This window comes from Aythya marila, assembly GCF_965140915.1.
Source record: "Aythya marila genome assembly, chromosome: 6".
Taxonomy (NCBI): Eukaryota; Metazoa; Chordata; class Aves; order Anseriformes; family Anatidae; genus Aythya; species Aythya marila.
The window spans coordinates 6,327,466-6,350,129 of record NC_139047.1 but is presented as its reverse complement, the minus strand read 5'-3'; the positions used below and the strand labels follow the sequence as shown (position 1 = coordinate 6,350,129).

The following is a 22,664-nucleotide window of genomic DNA, read 5'->3' as shown; positions in this document are numbered from 1 at the left end:
CAGTGAACAAGCAACTGATGAAGAGCCTACTTTTGCCAGCTGCAGTGCATGCTGTCAGACACTCTATTTATTCTCAACTACCCTAACAAGCCATGCTGTTTGCTTCAGTTGGGAGAAACATACTTAAAAGCAGCATTATTAACCTAACAAAATTGGTGCTCAAATTGTATTTTCTCTCAAACGTGTGTTCAGCTTTATAGTCCTCAGAGGGATTTGCAAAGAAGTTCAGTGTCTCATGCAAAACTAAATTACATGCTAGGCGTTTCTACGCAACATAGTGAACTCAAATGGCAGCTCATTTAAACTTTCCACATCGATTTCTATGGCTGAGTTGCAGACCGTAGAGACAGAAGTCATGGAGTATGAGACCGATTCTGAAAGCGGGCAAGCGGGCAAAGGGAAGGTGAAAAGCTTTGCAAACCTTCCAAACTTGTCCTTGCTGGGAAAGCATTGTAATAAAAAGAGAGAAAAATTACATATAAACAAATGACTCTTAAACTCTAAAATACGTTACACTTAAGTGAACTAATACACTATTACCTACATCCGAGAGAACATTCAGACCGTCTGTTACTATAGACTGCACACTTTCTACTGGATAGCGATTATTTTGGTACTCACAAACACATTTACATGTACTTATTAGTTACTATTGCACAAGGCTCTGAGTATATGCTGAAACATGTAACTGCTAACAGTACTTCCAAACTTAAGTTCAGGTAGGGAGAGAAAAAAGGAGTTAAACATCACATGCATCTACAGGGGGAAAAAGGAGAGAAACTCAGTGAAGTTTTACATACCTGAAAAAGAAACGGTAGCCAAGAAAAAAAAAAACAAAAAACAAAAGAGTCATTATTTTAAGTTTCTAAAACTCCTGCCTGCAGTACATGACCATTAAAATATATGCTAATGTTCTACTCTAATACCCAAATTCTCACATTTGCTATTTTTTTCCCGCCAAAAATACTAAATTTTTGTTAGAAGTTACATCCATAACACTCCAAGAGGAATTTATAACAAATTCAGCAATGTTCATCATTGACTAGATATGAAATAGTTGCTCCCACGTTCTTACAAGAGCAAACAATGTGTGCCACGGGACTTTTCTATACACGCTTTAAAGTCTTGACACAGTTTCTAAAGTAAAGATTATACTATAAATAGGTCGCAAAAATTAAACAACTCGCTCTTCAATAAAGTCTTAATTAATTAGACGTCATGGGTTTCTCAAAAGCTGTGTCAGATGAATGCAATTCACCAGCTTTGCCACACACTATGTAACTCTCTGCCAAAAGAAGTATTACAAACTAAGAAAAGAGCTTAGCAGACAACATATACTTGTGTTCCCATTTGAATGTGCTTGCTCTCATATAGGAGATGAAAAACGTTCATCTTGCCATCGCTGACTTCCTAAACTTTTCAGCCAGAATTCCAACATTACTTCTACATACACTGTTTCTTACTCCTTCCTAGCAGCAGATGTGCTTTCCTCCTATAAATCAAAGGTTCACTACTCTAGAAATGACATCCTGTCCAGGCCCTTGCATGCAGAGTATTCACACGGAAACAAGTATCTGAAAATACTGACACCCAACATCCTCAACAAGGTTTCAGGAACTCGATTCTTTGTAATGACCAATATCATCCAGAGCCTAAGTGGCAACCCCCTAAATACATCCGAATATGTGAGACAGCTTTTTTCCCTTTCCATCGTGTGTTTGCTAGCATCACACTTAGAGCAACCACAGTTCTTCCTCCAGTACTCAGCTATGCAAGATTAACCCACAGAGCAGAAAGCAGCCTTCTGCCAGACAGCAGGCTGCAGTATTGTTTGCCCCAGCTGCACCTGCAGGAAGCTGGGCAAGCCTACCCACGCGGGCTGTTCTAGCAGCTCAGCCCACTTCTAACACCTCTGCTTACTTCTTTGATTACCAGCTTTCTTTCATCCATACATTTTCCATCCATGCTGTTACCTGCATTCAGTATGGCTTGTGAAGTCTGTATAAGCCAAACCTTTCCTAAACTGCACACAGACCTACAAGGCTCATGCTCAGGACAGTTCACTCCAGAAAGCAGAAGGGCATGAAAAGGCAATCCCCTGTCCTAGAGGACGGACTTTTCTGCACGAGCACGGAAGCGTGGTAAGGCGCCTAACCACAGATTTGCACTGTCGAAAGAATAAAGGCATTGAGGGCAGTGGTCGTGGGTAGAATGCAGATAAGAAAGGTGGGTTTTGCTTTTATTAATACAAACCCCTTGTCAATACTGCAATAGGCAGGCACGCTGTGGTGTGACACACAAAAATCACTTTGCCACATGCAGATCTCCAGCAGTACAGCAGGAATACTGCACCGACACTCAACGCTCATTCTCTGTCAGCCTCAGAAATCACTTCTTCCCACACGTGGGCTGCAATAACTTTTTTTTTTTTCCATTTCTTATCTTTTTTAAAAGCAACAGAGTGGCTACATGTCGGAGCATTAAAAAGAAATCCAGGAGTTGAGATGGTCTTGGTGGTGCAACATTCACGGCTTACAGCTCCCAGAAGCTCTGGGATTCCAGCCCCGAAATACTGCACGCTCAGAATCTCCCCGCAGCCATCTCCAAATCCTTTTGCACATTATTCAACAGCTGCCAAGCAGTTATGGTAAAAAAAAAAAAAAAAAAAGACAATGCAAAGCTACCATTAAGACTGATCTACATATTTATTTATTTATTTATTTTTTAAAAAAAGGACTCAGACACTGGATTTCTATCAAATTAGGGTATTATTATTCCTCTCTCAGGAATGCAAGGTATTATTATTATTAAACAGCATTGGGGCTATTCGGGTTCTTCTATGCAATTGTCACTTGGAAAACGAAGACCACCACAAAGCTTCACTTTCTAGGTGGCCCTCTCTAAGAGGCACCTTACAAGGAAGCACCCACCAACAATAACATGCCTAAGTTCTCCATTTAAGGTAAGCAGTCCCTAAAGAATGGCCCAGAATCCAGTCCAGCTGCCCATGGACCACAGCACACCTACTTTAAGAGGCATCCCAAAGAGATCTTTTGCCCCAATAGTGTTAGAGTTACCACTGCAAAAAGCAAAGCCTAAGATTTCACTTCCTTGTTGAGGACAGAGGGTGCTGGACAAGGATGATAAAAGATCCAGCAATAAAATTCTTATACGAAGCAAGCTGGTATCACACAAATTAGGCTTACGTTCAGGCAATCGGCCAAAGCCAGGGGCATGGCACAGCGTACGGGTACAAAATTGCATTGCAAAAAAAATGAGCTTTGTTCCTGCCTTTTTTGCATAGACCTGTGACATGTGCTCACATAAGAGCATAGGAGACACACCTGAGTTACACCATGAATAAAAAAGGCCTAAGCTCCTGTCATGTGCAAATCACTTTTATACCTTTCTTTTTAGTGCTAAGGCCAATCTATTCCAAATAATTAGCAGGGTTGTTGCCCCACCCCCCCAAAAAAAAAAAAAAAAGAGAAACAGGGCAGCAAAGAGCTATCATTTGAATTGGTATTTGCTATTTTTCATCCTCCAAGCTGTCAGCATCAGAAGACAATCATAGAACAAGTTGTATTTTGCAGCAGTTGAACATGGTTTTGTTACTTTAAGAGAACTCGATTTGAGTGTAACTGCAGACTTGAGGTAGAATACTCCTGAGCACAGTTCTTTCCCCTGGTGGCAACAGACACCGAAGGAATCTTAGTCAGCAAATCACCCCACCTTCAATTTTCATTTGAGTGAATCTGCATTAAAAAACGCTGCAAATTTTAGCAGCAAATAGACGGAATTTCTGTGACAGCAAGAAAAAAAAGACAGCCTCCCATCCCCAAGCTAATAACTTTCATTAGAAAATAGAAATACACTAAGATTTCTAGCATTAAAAAAGGAAAAACTCCCGTGTGAACCATTTACAGCTTACTACAGCACATTCCCTTGACACACAGGAAAGGCATGTGCAGTAAAACCATTCTCCCCTTGTACTAGCTGCTGACATTAAAGACTTTACCCTAAAATTTATCTGTAAGCTTGAATGCCTGGTTTGTGGCCCTGCATCCTACAAAATTATACTAACACATGGCAAAGAAGTATTCAGAGACGGGTTCATCAAAAAACGTTGTTTCTGCAAGCTGGGACGTATTATTTATTCTCCATTTCTGTCATGCATTTAAAAGTAATGAGATTACCACCCGACAATCTCTAATTTTGAAAAAGCCAAACTATTGAGCACAGAGAGGTGAATAATCGATGAAGAGCTGCTTTGAATGCCGAACACATTAGGAAACAGTTCACACTACGTTTGCTTTAACATTGCTGATGAATCCTGCCACAGACACTTTGTTGTATTTTAGGTTTTGTGGAAGCCTGAGTTTAATAATACACAGGCTTGTCCCAGATAAGCCTTGTGAATGAAGCCTTGTCCCTTTTAACAGCTATGAAAGAAGATGCGAAAATTAACTGGTCACACAGAGACAAATTATTATAGTTTATTTTGATGGCTAAAACTTAACTGTCCTAATCTAGTATCACTTGGGTAATCTTGTACCAAGTAAATTCAGTTCCTGGCGTTTGCAGTTACATAAATGGTGCTCATACAAAATGCGAACCTATTCTGTACATTTCGTCTGTGCTGCTCCTGTGATCCAACTAGGATCTGGAATACAGGGGAAAGGCTCCACTTACCTCATTTCAGGACATATATATGGGCCTTGAACTTACCCAAAACATGGCTCAAAGTTATTATAAATGTAATGGCTCTTTCATTGTCACAGTATCCATTGAAGGATACTGCACTTTCACCCCACAGCATATACTTCAATTTGAATCCCGGTATCTCTGTACTCAGAGATCCAACCCACTGGCTCACATGAAGCCAGAAGAAACCAGGCTAGAAGAGACCTCAAAGAATTGCCTACCCTACTTTCCTGTTCCAAAGCAGGATCAGCTGTACCTCTGTTGCTCCTGGGAGATACCTGCTACATCTTTACTTACAGGTCTCCAATGGACTATATTCCAAAACATCCTCAGACAGCCTCGGCCATTATTTAACTAACTCGATCATCAGGAAGTTCTAAAATGTAATCTGCACTTTTCTTGCTACAATTTAATCCAGAGAACTTCATTGAGAGAACTGACTTGGACAGGTTATTTCCCTTCTCCTTCCAGAAGTGTTAAGTACTTAAAAATCTGCAGTAATCATGATCTACTTTTCAAAAAAAATCCCCCCCTTTTTTGTTTGTTTGTTTGTATTTTAAGGGATCAGATTGTCTGCCTCTCTGATCATCCTTGTTCTTCTTTGCACTTTCTGCATTTTGTCCACATCTCTCTTGAAGAGCATGTTGAATCACATACTTCAGAGCGTGTTGAATCACATACTTTTCAGATGAGTCTCCATGCATGCCACATACCTACTCATACATTTCCAGAATCTCCCTTTATTTTTTGCAATTCAGCCTACTTGGCTGAAGTTTACCCGAACTTCTCCCAACTATTTTCTGCAGGCTTACTGCCTCATTACTCCTCATCTTCCATTTTACATTTCAGTAAGCACAAAATAAGTTACAATCACACTTGCTCAGCCACCTCCAAAATTCGTTAGAGCATACCTATGATTTGGTAGGCTGGAACTGAATTCTAATTACATTTTTCATTACTTCTGCAGCTCCTGCCAGTTTCCTACCTGCAAAGTTAATGAGCAGGCTGGCTTCATCACCTAGGCTGTTAACGCAGAGCCTGGCTGGAGCAGAGCTAGGGGACAGCCCAGCGAGGCCTGCTGGACTGCAGTCCGACGAGGGGATCTCCGCAACCACTCCCTAATATGGTTGCCCGTCTGCTTTCATTATTCCGATTTCACCCGGGCTCTGTTTCCTTAGATTGTTCTTACGAACAATCAGATGAGGTAATGTCAGCGGCCTCGCTAAGGTCAATGTGTAAAATACCTACCCAGTTAGTTGTCCTTACTGGAGCAACCTGCCACCTCACCGATGAAAGAAATACACTTGGTTTGGCACTGTCTGTACATGATAAACTCGTATCTTCTTCTGTTCGTAGCACCTGTTTCAATAAGCACTTGGGTCTATTAATCAACTACAGGGCAGGTGAGATGCAAAGAAAAAAAATTAAGAGGAGTTTCACTGCCACAAAACTTCCCTTAAATGTAATTTATCAAGTAAGACTCTAAAAAGGAAAACTAGACAATGGGCACGTCTGGTCCATTTGGACTCTAGAGCAGGAATTGTTAAGAACTGTCAGCTGCATCTCCTCTGCAGACCATCTTAAAAACCTCCTGCAACTACAACTGGATTTGCTTTTGTGTCAGCACAATGCAGGGCAAATGAACAGCAGCTGGGGGGGACGGTGGGCAGGTAACATTCATATTCCTAAACAAAGAAAGAATGCGAGGTGACTGGGGGCATCTGTAAGTGATGCAAGAGGATAAGCCCCTCTGGATTTCTTTCTGTATATTTGAGAAGAGTCAATTAGGTGTTTTTATATTGTATTAAGAAGTATCATTGCTTCCTTACAAAGTCCTAGAATGGCTCAGGCTGAAAGGGACCTTAAAGCCCATCTGGTTCCAACTCCCTGCCATGGGCAGGACACCAACTAGGTCAGGTTGCTCAGGGCCTCATCCAACCTGGCCTTGAACACCTCCAGGGATGGGGCATCCACAGCTTCACTGGGCAGCCTGTGCCAGGGCCTCACCATGCTCCAAGCGAAGAATTTCCTCCTAAACTCTAATCTAAATCTCCCCTCTTTTACTGTAAAACCACTCCCCCTTGTCCTGTCATTATCTGAACGAGCAAAAAGTTTTTCTCAATCTTCTTTATAACCCCCTTAAGTATTGAAAAGCTGCAGTGAGGTCTCCACGGAGCCTTCTCTTCTTAGGTTGAGAGAGCTGGGGCTGTTCAGCCTGTTCGTCATAGGAGAGACTGAATTTTACATCTGAAAAAAACCTGTGACACGATACCACCAGTTTGTTTTTGCTTCCTGACCAAAGCAATTAGCTTTTTTGCTTCACCAGGATCGATCATGCTTGAGGCTTTCTCCTCGTACTAGCAGCTGGGCAGGACCATTCCTCTATGATTACAGATGCAATTGGACCAACACACGCTGCCATCTCAACCTCCACGGAACCGCTAGTATCTGTCGCACTAAGAACAACGCTGCCCCACCCAAGTCACTTCCTGAAGCCTGGAGGACAATCTGTTCCTTCCAACACCAACCGCACGGTCCAGAACAAGACTGTCAGTGAGCTTCGCCTTTAAGCTCCAAGCTCTGCACTCCCGCACAGAGCCCAGTGTCAAAAAAGTGATCTAGCCCTACACCCTTCTGGACTTCAGAGCTCTGCAGACTGGAAATTTCTCCATGCTCTGCCACCTATCACTTAAGAGGCTCTTCTACTATGTTTTGGTTTAGAATGGTAAAGATAAGGGCAATTAAAGCCCTTGCAAATATTTTTTCTCTTCTTTACCTGTTAGTTAGGTTTGGTTTTGCAGTTTGTATCTAGGAGTCTGTTGTAGAGTCCCATTTTGCAGATGCTATGTGATCGTGAGAGTTGTGAATCTTGTACTAATGACTTTTTTCTTAAGAAAAAAAAAATTGCACAGAAGTTAAAACCTGTATTATAAATAACAGAACAACACTGCTAGCAAAGCAATTAACACTAAGTAACAGACTCATCATTTTTTATTAACATATACTGTAAATAATTCAAAACCGTAACTTTTATCCTGAACAGTTCACAGTAGCGTGACATCCTGCTGACATTCATCACAATCACGCTCTCTTGATTTGCTCTAAGTCTGTGGCTCAGGTATCTTAACACGAAATCTCTTATTGCAAATACTTTCTGTTACCCACATAGTTTATAAACAAGCAAACCCTGACTCATAGAAAATAAGATTATTTCTCTGCAACCACGCTTGAACAACACGCTCACTTCACAGTACTGGCAGCGTTACACAAAGCCTACCAACATGGTCTGTCTGCTCTGACAGGTAACAACAAAATTCAAGCTTCACCCGCACAAAAAACAACTGAGTGTGATTTACAGGCATTTAGTTGAGGGCTCAACAGCACGAGTGATAATACAACTGTTAGCCTGTATAAATGAAGATTTTATATACTTTAAAAACAGAAGAAGCAAAACAGGAGAGAAATTGCAAAAATACCATTTTCAAATTCAGGACCAATACTGGTCCCAGTACAAAGGGCAGCTAAAGACAGCGGAAAGCAACCAGCAAAGTGTCATCCTTAAAAAAAATAAAAAATAAAAAAATGCACCTCCATGCAGGTCAAGCAGGAATTTAGTCTTATCATCCACTATTACTTCAGCAACTCTACATCTCATATTTTCCATGCCACTCTCAAAGAGGCAGAAAGTCATGCCTTCAGACACTCTGTCTTAAAAACAAACTGAACTATTTCAGAAGACAACAACAGCACAGGAGGTCAGCAAACAGGAAACGATGAGCAATCAACAGTTATAAGCAAAATGAGATTTGAATTCTTTATAGGAAAAGGAAGTATAAATATCAAGTTTCTAACTGCTTTTAACAATTTCTGTAATTCCCCGGGAAGAAAAATTTTCCAGCAGTCAAGAAAATTCACAACCCTTTAAAAATCTCTGCTCCCTAGACAGCATCTACAGCAATCTGTAAGGCTTCACCTCTCACTTCCTCTTACTAAAAAGAGTCTTAACCATTTCCTTTAACCGCAATACCACATATTGTGTAGTTCTCTACTAACTTGAGTTTCGATATTGTCTTCTGTGGAGAAACTACGGAAACCTTAACCAGCAGTTTTGAAATCAACTGCTTTCAAAAAGGGTAAAAGTGGGGAAAGAAAGAGGAAAAGAAGAAAGTGCTGCAGGAAGCCAGCTACGCTGAAGCTGGTCTCCCAAGAAATAAAACAATTACCAATCTCAAGACTTCTGGGTCTCACCACTAGAGCCAGCCAGCTAGCACTGTCATGCAGTGTTTACTGCAGCTCAAGAAAATAACTACTTGGATCTCAAACCACCATTTGAATACGCAGTGCTGTATGTGGGGCAGCTCCAGATTTGCCAAGCTGTACGTCCCGCAGTAACTGAGCTGCTTGGACGTGCCTCCCATCTGCGTATGCAAGACCCAAGCAGTTTTGGACTCGGTTCATGGCATTTGCAGGAAAAACTGCTGTCACCTCCAGTGCTGACGCTCCCACACTGAGAGCCCTTCCACTCGCATCACTTCACCGGCACTGGCAGAGCTTCCATATGGACAAACCTGCGCAGGGCTCTGTCAGCCAAACACAGCAGCGGAAACCTGCCTGTGGGCACCGGACCAGGCACTGTAAGCGCTCCCAAACCAGTAATCAAACAGAGCCTGCACTTACAGTTTTCCAAACACAGCTATATGTCACAGGGTCTGACTTCTCCTGCCTCTTTTCCAGCCTTCTTCCCACAAAGCACAGCCACGCCGGCCGAGGGCCTCGCTCAGGCAAAATTCGACTGAGCTGGGCTTTTTTTTCAGCTGACATTTCTCTTGGAGCACAACAAATACACACACAAGCGACTTCAACATTTTGATGTTTCTCCCCATGAATAGGGAATCGTTACCATTAATAAGTCGCTGCAGTCGTCCAACATGAAAAACTGCAAGCTACGAGGAACCTCATTTCTATTCCTGGAAGGTATCAGTTCGCAATATTTTACTGGGAACAGCTGATTTATGCCAGCGCGGATCTGCAGAAACACCTCAGCGCCCCAAACTGAAGGGATCGCTTTGGGTTAGCGCCGAGTTGGGAACAGCACAACCCTACTTCTTCTCACGGCAGCACCAGCTGGAGTCTGACCATCCCGCTGCCTGGGGCTCCCCAGGCCGGGGGGCAGCCTGTGCCCAGCTCGGGGCCTGCCCCGAGGCCCATTTGGCTCTGGAGTTTCCTTCGCCCCCCCGCCGGGGCCGCACTCTCCGCACCCGCAGCCCCCGCCCGCCGCAGCCGCCGCCGCCACGGGGCCCGGGGCCGGGCCTAGGCCCCGCGCCGCCGCCTGGGGGGCTCCGGGCCCTGCGCTCCGGGGCTGCCCAGCGCCGGGGCACCGCGCCCGGGCCTCCCCTCCCCGCCCTGCCCTGCCCTGCCCCAGGCTAGGCCGCGCCGCCGCCCCCTCCTCCTCCTCCTTCTCCTCCTCCTTCCTCATCCTCTTCCTCATCCTCTTCCTCCTCGTCCTCCTTCCCCTCCCCCCCGGCGGGGCCCCCCGCACCTTCTTGATGTTGTAGAGGCGGGTGAGCATGCCGACGCCCCGGTCGTTGAGGATGGTCAGCTTCTCCGCCAGCTTCTGCTGGCTCGGCTGCAGCACCGAGCGCGACATCGCTGCTGCTGCTGCTGCTCCTGGTCCTGCTGCTCCTGGTCCCGCTCTGCCCCTGCCCGCAGCGCCGACACCGCTCCCAGCCCCGCCGTGGCGCGGCCGCCGGCCCGGCGCTGCTGCTGCCGCCGCCTCCTCCTCTTCCTCTTCCTCCTCTCCTTCCTCCTCCTCCTCCTCCTCCTCCTCCTCTCCCCGGCCTCGCTCGCTGCCTCTCTCGTCACGCTGCTCCGCTCTCGGCCGCCCCCTGCGGCCCGGCGGCGGAGGCGCTGCGAGAGGCGCCCCCTGCCCGCCCCCCGAGCTCGCTCGCCGTGGGGTTTGGTGTCAGGGCCGTGGGGCCGCGTTTGTGTCACAGCTCCATGTCGCACCTCAGGGCAGTGCAGAATGTTCTCCAGAGCTCCTAATGAGCGGTGCTTCACCGCCCTTAGCCACCCGAAAGCCAGCGCTGAGGCGCAGGAGGGCGTTGTGTGCCGGGCGCTGTCCCAGTTGCAACTCCTACGCTCTGTGTGGTCCCACACAAGTGCACCTGCGAGGCACCTGCAGGCAGGGACAAAGTGCAAAGAATCACATTGGAAAACACCTCCAGGATCATCTGGTCCAACCCCCACCCTACCACCAATGTCACCCACGAGACCATGTCCCTAAGCACCACGTCCAACCTCTCCTTGAACACCCCCAGGGATGGTGCCGCCACCACCTCCCTGGGCAACCCGTCCCAATGCCTGACTGCTCTTTCTGAGAGGAAATGTCTCCTCTTTTCCAACCTAAACCTCCCCAGGTGCACCTTGAGACCATTCCCTCCAGTCCTATTGCTAGTTGCCTGTGAGAAGAGGCTGAACCCCAGCTCCCCACACCTTCCTTTAGGAAGTTTATCAGTAAGGTCTCCCCTGAGCCTCCTCTTCTCCAGACCAAACACCCCCAGCTCCCTCAGCCGCTCCTCACAGGACTTGTGCTCCAGGCCCTGCACCAGCTTCATAGCCCTTCTCTGGACGTGCTCCAGGGCCTCCATGTCCTTCTGATACTGAAGGGCTCAAAACTGAACACAGCGTGGCCACCCCAGACCCAGACAGCCCACACGTTGGTGGCTCTCCGAAATGGAGGAGGCTCGGGCCCTTTCTCTGAGCCATGGCTCTCGATTGCCACGCAGCAAATTCATAGAGATGCCATTTCACCAATTAGATGAGTCACATCCCGACTATTTTTACTCTCGAAGCCATGAGAGTTAAAAGCATATATTTGAAGTACGAGTGAGGTTCCCATGCTGTGAATGCCAGTGAGAGGCCTCCGTGGGACCTACCCCTCACTGCCAGCCCCGCTGATACTGGCTCTGAGACTGGGCTCTGCTGAGCAGCCAGCACAGCCAGCTGGCACGAAGGGCTCCCTAACCTAGTTTATGGGAGAGAAGCTTCAGAATTAACCTTTTAATCTAATTTTTTAAAATAATTGCACCACCATCTGTGCTTTATATATATATACATATATGTTAATACTTATGTTTAATTTTCAGTTTGTATTTTTACGTTATAAATCAGAATCAGATTACCTCAGTCTTTCAGCAGTTTTAAACAAATAGATTTTAGAAAGCGTAGAAATGAACGCGAGAAGCCTAAATGTAATTAAATTGTTGCTGACCTTCTTTTTAGCAGTTACAAGATAATTTATGATTCAGAATGAAACCAGGAAGCAAGAACTTAGAGTTCCAATCTTAAGCCTGCTATTGACTCATTTTTTGGCCTTTATCAGATAATTTTCTGTCCCAGCTTTGTGTCCAAGAGTTGGGAATACCTAGCAACAATGCTGTACTGATTAATTGGGTTAGACCTGACCTTTCAGTACTGGGGCCTATTGAAAACATCACAAGCATTCAAATCAGTCTTCAAATAAAGCATAAAATGCCATGTAATGTCAAAATGTTTAATGAAATATCTGTAGTAATATTTTTGCAGAAGGATTCTTCCTTCGATCCTGAATTCATTAAAAAAATATATATATATATATTACTATTTCTAGTTACAATAAAGATGTTTCCCATGTAGTTGCACTGCAAAATAAGAAATACTATTGCTGAGTGCATTTTTCTTTCCTCATCTGCAGCTAAAACAAGTAGCAGCCAATTTTTAATTCTGTATTCAATTATTTCTGAGCCATATTCAGTCTTCTGGTAGTTTCAAAAAATAACAGTCACAGAATATGTCATTTATATATAGCCTAGCAAGTAGAATGACAGTAACATCGTGACAGTTCATTGTGAGTTTTTGGGTGTCATATTAAATCATCTGTGCTCTAATATCCCAACCTTTCTCTCTCTGAAATGAGTAGAAAAGCTATGGATTATGATGGAGACCAGGTCACTTGGTTTTGATAAGGTTTGTGCTTACTGAGCTTGCTGGAGAGCTTTCAAGCTCCCTGTAACTACTAACATAGTTTTCAACATGAAAGCAATCACAATTACTCTCCATGCTGCAAAGATAACAACAGGCTGAGGCAGAGAAGGAAATAATGACTGACTCTTTCTCCTTTGTACTAGTGGCAGAGCATCCTGGTTTTAAACTCCCACGCTATTCATGAGGCTATTTACAAAATCCTATTATAGAGAGCACCCCTGGTTGCTATAATTTTTAATGCAAATGACACTGAGTTAGCTGCATTACTTGAAAACATACTGTATATCAGAATAGGGAAGGGATCAGCACCAGCAAGCAACAATCTCTCATACTTACACGGAAATTTTACTATCTTGTAGCTGTACATATCTATGATTAAATTACCACTGTAACATGGTTTGTTGGACTTTTACTGATTTTCTATTGATATTTAAGCAGATACTTTAAAATGAAAAAGCGTCTCTTTAAGTGAAGCCTGACCAAGTAGACCAGGTCTTTTCAAGTACAGACTGTCCTTTACAACCCTCAGCAAAACAAGTTTTTTTTCAGCAAAGGTATCAGAGGTATCAGCAAGGTGCTGAGACCTGATTAGAAGCAGGAGGTGTGTCTAAACTCTGCTCAGAGGAAGATGTGAAAGGCGAGTTCAGAACTCAGTGACAGAAGATGTTACTGCCCACGCAGACGCAAGATGTTGCTGATCACATAATTGGCAGCATCTTGCTAATCAGTGTCAGGACTGGTGTCAAGTTTGGAACTACAAAGCATGCATTTTTCCCTTTTGCTTCGAAACACTCCACTGCTTATTAGAGGGAGAAAATGTGCACATTTCTTAGGGACCACAGGATGTAACTGAAAAGTTACATTTCACAGAAACTGCATCAGAAAGAAAAACAGCTCAGAAACCTTCGCTATATGCGAATGGAGAAATCACAGCTACAGAAAGCAGATGTTCCCGAGATCAAACTTAGTTAATGTGATTATATACACTTAAGCAGTCAAAATAAATTTGTCATTGCTTTTAGTGGCTGTGCATATTGTCATACCACTTTTGCTGGAACTTAATGGAGAAGCTGCTGGCCTAGGTATAGGTTTTCAGCAGGAGGATCTATTGCTTATTGGATTATAAAAACATGTCTGCATCGTACAATCTGGGTTCACCAGTCTAGCAACAAGCATAACAATAAAGTGGAAATACAAGCTTTGTCAGTAACAGCATAGCTCTTACAGGTGTGGCAAAATTAAATGAAGGGAAGGGGGAAAAAAAAAGGCTTTACACAATTATTTTTAAAACACAACTATTTGCTTGACATTTGATTAATGATTAACATTCAAATGGCTTTCTATATTACAAAATGACAAATTTAGGGTGTTTCAAATAACATTTTAGATTTGTTTTGGGCTCAGCTCTGGTCCTTTTAAAGCCAACCTTCAGTTCAGTCCAGTGTTTAACAGTGCAATTCACTATGGGGCTTTCAGACAGTAATGAAAATGTTGTCTGAGAACTTTAGAAAGAGAATCGCCACAAGCCAAGTAGCTCCACATGCAGCAACTCCAGCTGGTGTTTTGCAAAGTATGTAAATTGTATGCATACTCTTCTAGCACTGCAACTTTAAAATATGCAATGGGCAATTCATTACTGCGGAGCAGACAGGATTGTCACCTAGGTTCTTGCCAATCTTCCAACTTATATTTCTCTATATATTTCCTTTCCTGTCTGCACTTTATTCCTGATTAAACTTCTGACTTGGGGACTATTCATGACTCCATGAACACCGTGAAATGGCGGCCATAAGGAACTGATGGCAAGTGATCTAGCACGGTCCACTGCAAGGCTTCTGCCAATTTGGCCAACAGAACTCAAGGAGCAATTCTTACATAGACTCATTTTGTTCAGTATTTCCTTTTCAAACAGAAATCAAAACAAAGCCAAACTGTTATTTGAACTGGCTGACTAGAATTTTTAAACAATCACCAGTGTACTCCCAATTATTTAGTTTATGTCATAGTATTTATTGGTTAGTAATAGCAAATGTTTATTGCATAGTTATTTTGCAATAAAAGGCAAACAGGATGAAAACTGTACCATACGAAGTCTATAACATTCTTTAGATCACCTGTAAAAATAATAAATAGCATGGAACAAATGCTATTGAACAGGCTTTTGTGCAGAGGGGCAACAGGTTCAAAAGACCTATCATCCTCACTAAATCAAGCTGACACAGATTTGTTGTATTTCAATCTACGGTTTCCTTAATGAATCTCAACCTTTTTCATTACTTAAACTGTCAGGAAGCTACCATGTCTGCAATTTTCCATGTCCTCTTTTTTCTTCTCTTGAGAAGTATTTGGACATTATTTTAATTTATTCTGCCATTAATATCTGAGCATTGTCTGCTCCTTGCTCAGTTTTGTGCACATCTCCGTAAGTCCTAATAGCTGAGCTGGTATGTGACGTACAGCAGTTGCTTGGGATATGCTGGGAGTTTGAATTCTAAAGAAAATAACTTAAACATCGGATGTGGAGGACACAGAAGGTGTGCAAAGCTGGTTTGAAACAGGTGAAGAATACTGTAACAGCTGTTATCTAATGAAGAAACCTGCCGGTTTGAGAATGCATGAGCCCTTCTGCTCATACTGGAAGGACAAGTATAATGAGCCTACTCCAGAACATCTAGTCCTACACTATGCCAATGAGCCTTAATCAGTAGAGAAGCAGGTTGTTATCAACGTCTGAGAGAGCGTTCTCAGCGTGTCCCAGGTCCTTGATACACCAGTAATAATTGGCAAATCAATGTCAGCCTGGTGCCTACAGAAGTCTCCGACAGCAGGAAGAAAGTTGTTATCTGTGAGCTACCAGTATGGCTAAACAGAAGGAACTTAGAAAGTTTTGGTGGGCTAGGATTTTGCTTGTTTCAGCATGAAGCGCTGGCCACTTTAGAACAAAGGTGGGATCAAAGTGCTAGCTTAGATCTAATTGTATGGTTTCAGAGCTAGGGTTACAGTTGGCTCTTGCAGAACCCATTGAACAAATGGATTAAAGAGTTTTCTCTCTGACTATCAAGTAAAGCCCAGGAAGCCTGTCAGAATGAGTCACCCAACTAAATTAAAGCCCTAATCTGACATGGGCGTAGACCTTAAGTTAGGTTTCTAGGCAGAGGTTACATCACCAGGTTTAAATACACCCTGGTAAGGACTGAAATCAGAAAGGGCACTGGATTAGGAGTCTACCTAAAGCAGAAAGCAGATTTATTTGCAGTTTCCTTATAGGCTGAGAAGTAAAGATGAACCATCAGCAATCTCTGAAGTGTCTGTGCAGCTACCAAATAGAGACAATGCCTAATGTGCCTGCAAATCTTTACCATAAAGATGAGTTAGCCTACATTAACTGCTCACTGACTAGAGTAAGTCACAAGTGATCAGTGTGCAAGGAATGATCTCCATCCCCTTTGAAACTGGGATGTGGTCAAAAAGTAATGGGTTGCTGCTGGAACACATCTGCCAGCAAACAGGACCCATCAAGGTGGTCCTGCACACAAAAACTGTGGGGCTCCTGCTGGCCCCACAGACTTTTTCCAGTATCTTGCTCTACCTACAGAGCCTTCTCTGGTAGGCACATAGAAACTCACGTGCTCTGACCTACTTTCTTCAGACTGTGTCCTAGACAAATGGGGTAGCACCAGAGACTAACGTGTGGCTGCAGTTATAACTGTACAAAAATAACCTCTTATGGATTTCTTTGTCTCACCCCTTCCCCCAAGAGAATGCTGGGGAATAGCATATATACCTTTAAATACAATAGCTTTTATGGTCTATCCAAAGATTGAGAAAAAAAAAGTGATATATTAAACTTTACATTTAGGGGTGGAAAATTTTAGTCAGGGAACAGCCAAAGAAGGAAGGCTTATCCCTCGCTGTTGCTAGGAATCATGTCTACCGACAAGTGGGGACCTTGAATACCAGCTATAGTAAAAATCAAGCTAAAAAGTTTTAGGTTTGAATATAACAGAACAATCCAACAGTAGATTTTTATAGTAAAAAAAAAAAAAAGCGTGTGGAGAGAAGAAAGCTAGTGGGGGGTGACACCAGCATCACCCAAATTGTCACACCCATGAGCTAGCATCAAGCTGGGAAAAAAAAAATTGAAAAAACTACTACAGTTATCCTCTACATCTCCATCTGTAATGTTTTCTTGATTTGACAAAAATATGAATCACTTGAGGGTATAGAAAACATAACACTTGTTTCACACAACACAGAAATATACAACTCAAAACAGAAGTGGAAGCAATATTGTGATAGATATGACAAAAGTGTATCTCTAGTATGCAGTGTGAATCCATATGTGTGGAGAAGGGCAGCTCGACAGGATAGGGCTGTGAACACTAAGGAGTGCTCATGCTTCAAATAATTTTAGCTCAGATCTAAAGTTCAGTGATTATTAAGATTGCTACGATAAAATTACGTGATCATCACTTCAAATTCGGATCACTTGAAACACAGATGGAATGAACTGGCATCTTAATATTTGCTGTTCAAACAGGCTAGTTTGTTGAATTTCTTGAAATAAGATGCAGAAGATGTTGCTTATAGGGAAACCAGGTATGATAACTTTACTACAGGGAACATAAGTACTTCAAAAGTACTTATTTCCTAATGCTTTGATTCTCTAGGGAAACACTGCATGATTGCTTTCACTGAAGTAGAGGACTAGATATCAAAGAATCTGGTTGTGTAGGTTACTTAAACAACTAATTTGTGTATTTTTATTTTATTTTCAATTTATGTAATAAGAGTGATCAAGCAGAATGTGAAACAATACAAACAATTTTAAGGAAGTATAAAAAATGATCATTAAGATCTATACCAACTATTTCTACTGGATCTCCTTAGATAGACTATTTCTACTGCATTTAGAATATTTCACATACATTTCTTCTTTGGTGATAAAAATTTCAGGATTTGTCACATTTTGTTTGATTTTTTTAGTTATTTTTTTAAACATAAGTTCCCCTGAATACCTTTAAACATGTCTGAAAAAAAAAAGTTTGGCTTACAGGTATAACTCACCTCTATGTATCTTCCAGATTTTTGTTTTTGCTTTTTTAATATTTCATGACATTGATAACAGAACTGTTAATGGTCTAGTATGCACTACTCACAAACAAGTATTATCTCTAATCAATAAAAATCCTGTCCTTTTATAGATAGTGCCAGCATCACAAATAGCTTCTTGTTGAGGTTCAACTTTTTGAATTATGTTTCCGTAATAAGGGATGTCATTAGCACACCAGCAGCAGAGATTTCATCTACTTGAATTAATGAAGCTCATTGTTTAGGGTTGGACAGAAAACAGCTATTCAATCTTTGGAAAAATTGGGAAGTTTTGAAATTAAGGCAAAGCCAAGAACTCTAAATGCTACTCACAAAAAAAAAAAAAAAAAAAAAAGCCAGTGACTGGTACTTAAAATATTAAACAGCCTTTTTGGTAGGATGCTTGTCCTGCCAACCAAATCTGAATGGATTTCTTTCACATTCAAGAACAATGTAATTCAGTGATTCTTTTGGTGATTTTGAAAATGTGGTTAAAAGATGTGGGGGAAACAGGAAGAAAGGGAAAAGCTCATCATGACTTGCTCTGACAAGACAGTCCCAAAGGTAAGAACCATTCATAATTAAGATGTTATCAACGTAGTAAATTAATTTAAATGTATCCCTATTGAATTTGAAATTTGTAATTTTCTACCATAAGTCTAAGTCTAAATAATTTACATGTGTTTTTTTTTTTTTTTTTTTTTTTCCAAAGTAAATCAGAAAATATTGCTATCTCATCTAGAATGTAAAAAAAAAATGACTTTATTTATTTATTTATTATGAGCGAACAGAATGGAAGCCTTTCGTTACTTTTCTGTCATGACTGAATAAGATAAAGTTAGGAGTAACTTTTGAATTGAAGCAAAATGATTCTGTACTTTTTCTTTTCTGAAAAGAAAAAAGAAGGCAGTTTTTTTTTTTTTTTTTAAAGGAACCTTTCAACCTGTCTGCTTATTAAAGAATAAAAGGAAAATATTAAATACGCTGTAGGAGACCTCTTAGGTCAATCTGGGTCATTCTTTAACAGTGCAGTATAGCAAAATATATATATATATATTTTTTTTTTTTCAGATTGTGTGCATGTGTGTATTCCAGAATCTAGCCTCTTTTTCTAGAAGTGTCTTTCCTTTAAGTTATCACTTCTCTTAGCTTCTTTGAAGCCATGGTTTTCAAATAGTTTCGGCTATCACCAAAATATTGATAGATACATCTATCTCAGTCCCCATAATGAAAATAAATCCCAGCAGCATTACTTTCTTTGCTGACACAAGTAATACCATGTTACGAACTTAGTTATGATGTTTTTTTTATCCCATAAACAGTATTGACTAGAAGGGCTTTACTCCATCATCTGTGATTTCTATTCCCTTAGAGTTCACGGATATAATCTCTGGGGTAAGGGGGTTTATGTAATTAAAATATTACGTGAATTTATGAAAATGTTCAGCTTTGTAATGTTAATCATATTCATTTTCATTATTCACTTGACAGGGAAGAAGATTGGAACATGTGAACTTCCTCAGATCCTAAGTCCGTCCATCCTCAGTGTCCTGTATCTAACCTGTGGCTAAAGAATGGCGCCCTGAGGAAGCGTGAGAACAAAGTGCTTTATCTGTGCTTCTGCAGAATATACTCACAGATTCCCAGCAATTTGTGGCTCTGGGACTTTGTGAGCCATCTTGCATGTAATAGCTGTTGATCTGCTCTTATCTGAATGCGTCCATCACTTTCTGAACCCATGCAGACTTTTGCAATTCTGTTGTAAAGGCTCACTTAGCTTAATTTGTGTGCAGGAATTTGAAGGAATAACGTAGGCCTACTCCTGCCCGAACATAGTTGTATTTTGAGAGGGAAAGACAAATTAGATTTCTCCTTGTTAGTGGGACAGAAGTTATTAGGAAGCTCTGCTCTGGCAGGATCAAGCTATAGATGTAGAATGAGATAGGGCACAGATAGCTTTGTTTTCCTTCCCTGCCTGCAGGGAGCTTCTTCCCACACATGAACATACAAGCACAATGCAATATTAGCAGTATGTTATGGCAAGAAAAGGGTATGCTGGGAAAATGTTCTCTGATTTTATTTATTTTTTAGCAGGAAGTAAGATGCTATACTCATGTATGTTCCATTTCACCTTAACCCCCACTTACAGAAGACATATCTTCATGGTGAAGAGTGGGAACAGGTCCTAATTCCATGTCTTACAAAGCTAATCTACAAAATAATCCTCTTACTACATTTGTTTTTTGATCCTGGCATCAAATACAACCAGAAGCTGTAATGATTTCCCTCTTGAGCTCTGAAGCTAGAAAAACTTGTAATGCATCCTTGTACAAATCTGAATATTTTATTATGCCTATGGAACTACACGTAAGCAAAACCTACACATAAGATGCTACAACAGTTGTGAAATTAACTTTGGTTTGATCTTCTTTAATTTCAAGTTTCCAGACTGTAGGCTTGGCCTTTGCTGCAAGAGAAAGTTTGGGGAACTTTTGTTCTTAAGTAACTCTTGTGTCTTTAAATGACCACTGAAATAAAACTGTACTGAAACAAGGTTAGGAGAAAGATTAATTGCTTTTATGCAGAAGCAGGCTGCTAGAACCTGAGGTGCAGCATAGACGTTGCTCTTTTGAGTGTTCTGGTAGAACAACAAATTGCGAATGGTCTAATGATCAACTATTGAAAAATTATACATATATTTATCTGACTGGAGAAGGAAAACTATGATATGGTTTTCAAAGGACTTGAAAACGTTGCAGAAGTTCACCGATGTTAACATTATTTCTCCTGAAAAGCTCGTTTTTTCTCTTCTCTTGGTGAAAGCCCTGAACCCTGCGTGTTCTTTTCAGGCCTTACTGCAAAATTATCGTTTATAAAGTCACTGTTTCTTAAGTGAAGGCATTCTTAAAATACAGTAACACAAGCAGCGGAGAACAACTGCTCTAGTGACTGACAGTCTGTGCTAACTGTATAGTCAGCCATCACTCATTTGTGGAGCAGGGAGTATGGATGGAAAGCATTTTGTATGTGGACATTTCTGTTAAAGTAACTCATGTTTTTGTAGTCTCCCCTTTCCCTGCTACCTAACAGACTGCCTCTTCCCCTGAGAAACTATGTGTCACTACTAATGAGCTCGCACAGCCCCTGTATCTCTGTATATTTCTTTGTCTATCTTAGCTCACAAATGACTGCACTGAAGCAAGATGAAGAGCTTTTGAAAAACAGAAACTCGAGTGCAAATGGGAATGGAATTCAGATTCTACTTATTTTATACAGAAATTAGTTGTGCCAGAGCTTCCTCACACCAACACGTCCCCAGGGATATGGCTTAAACTTTTCAGCTCTGGAGTCTACCCTGTTCCCCAGTGCTCATTATTCAGCACAATTTCTGACACATTATAAAAATACACATCTTTAGATCAGTGAATCAGCCTGCTCATTTGCATGGATTGCTCACAAAGTGTGGTGAGAGCAGAGAGGAATGCCTTGATAAGTGTTTGTAGGGCCATGCCTGGTTAGAGGCACAGCTTTGCTTCTGGGGGAAATTCCCTGCAGCAATAGGAGAAGATATCCAACTGGGAACACCATTGGTTCAGGCTAGTGTTATAGGAACCAGCAAACAGTACTGCTTGAATAAATAATATAAACCGCCTACCTCCAGTCCATAGACAGAAGGTAGTGTTCGGAGCAGGTCAACAGATCTGCCAAGATTATTAGGAACAAAGGCCCCTGGTTGTCTGCAGTTTTCTGTGGCATGAACTGGGCTTTCATATGTGCATTTTTGGAGCCAGATCACCAGCTTGGCACCCTGGGTGACAAACAGCTCAAAGATTTGAGGAGTTGGCTGCCTTTCCCAGACTGACCAATATCCATCCTCTGTTTTCACCTAAAAAAAAAAAAAAAAAGAGATATGTAAGTAAAGCTGGTCAACAATGACATAGCATATTCCAGAAGCATAGTTTTAACAGATGTTTTGATTTATACACGCATGTTAAAGGGAATAAGAAAAGGGGATATACTACATGTGTGCTTCAGATATATATTACCCCCTACAGTTTGAAACCCTCTGTAGCAGTAAATAAGCACCACAGATACGCAGAACCAAAGCACAAAGAAGTTTCAAGAAGGCTCCCACTACTTCTGGTCTCACCCCATTCCCAAGCACAGGCAACTGGGCATTGTTTGGCCAATGGCATCTAGTGCTTCTAATGCATTACAAACAGAGCCAGATATCTGGAAACAAACACACTGAAGCTTAACTCACTGACAAGCAGGTCACCGTATGTGTAACTGCAGCAGTAGGGAACATGCAGGAATGCCCTGGTAATTTCTGCTAAATTTCTGCACAGAGCCTTCAGCACAGTTTGGCTACCCATAACTTTCCCTCTTTAGATCAACTACTATGGCAATATTTAAATGCCATATACTTACCAACCCACCCCTGCCCTTACCCCTTCTTCCTATGTTCCTAGGGGAAAAAACGAAAGAAAGAAAGAAAGAAAGAAAGAAAGAAAGAAAGAAAGAAAGAAAGAAAGAAAGAAAGAAAGAAAGAAAGAAACAACAACCAACCAACCCAACCCAAAACAAAACAAAACACCCACTATCACAGAATCATAGAATGGCTCCGGTTGGAAGGTACCTTAAAGATCACCCAGTTCCAACCCCCCTGCCATGATCAGGAACACCACCCACCACTAGATCAGGTTGCCCAGGGCCTCCTCCAACCTGGCCTTGAACACCTTCAGGGATGGGGCATCCAAAGTTTCTCTTGGGCAGCCTGTGCCAGGGCCTCACCACCCTCTGAGTGAAGAATTTCTTCCTAAAATCTAATCTAAATCTACCCTCTG

The 22,664-nt window shown here is 41.9% G+C and overlaps 1 protein-coding gene across 2 annotated transcripts in view; it reads right to left on the bottom strand.

Moving 5' to 3' along the window:
• The window catches only part of NCKAP1 (NCK associated protein 1), a 59,209-nt gene extending 48,751 nt beyond the window's left edge, over positions 1–10,458 (bottom strand). For both annotated transcript variants that reach the window (XM_082763471.1, XM_082763472.1), the window contains exon 1: positions 10,244–10,458. In XM_082763471.1, the coding sequence (XP_082619597.1) occupies positions 10,244–10,351 (108 nt within the window). In that variant the 5' untranslated portion in view covers positions 10,352–10,458. The remainder of the gene's footprint in view (positions 1–10,243) is intronic.
• Between the last annotated feature and the right edge of the window lie 12,206 nt (positions 10,459–22,664).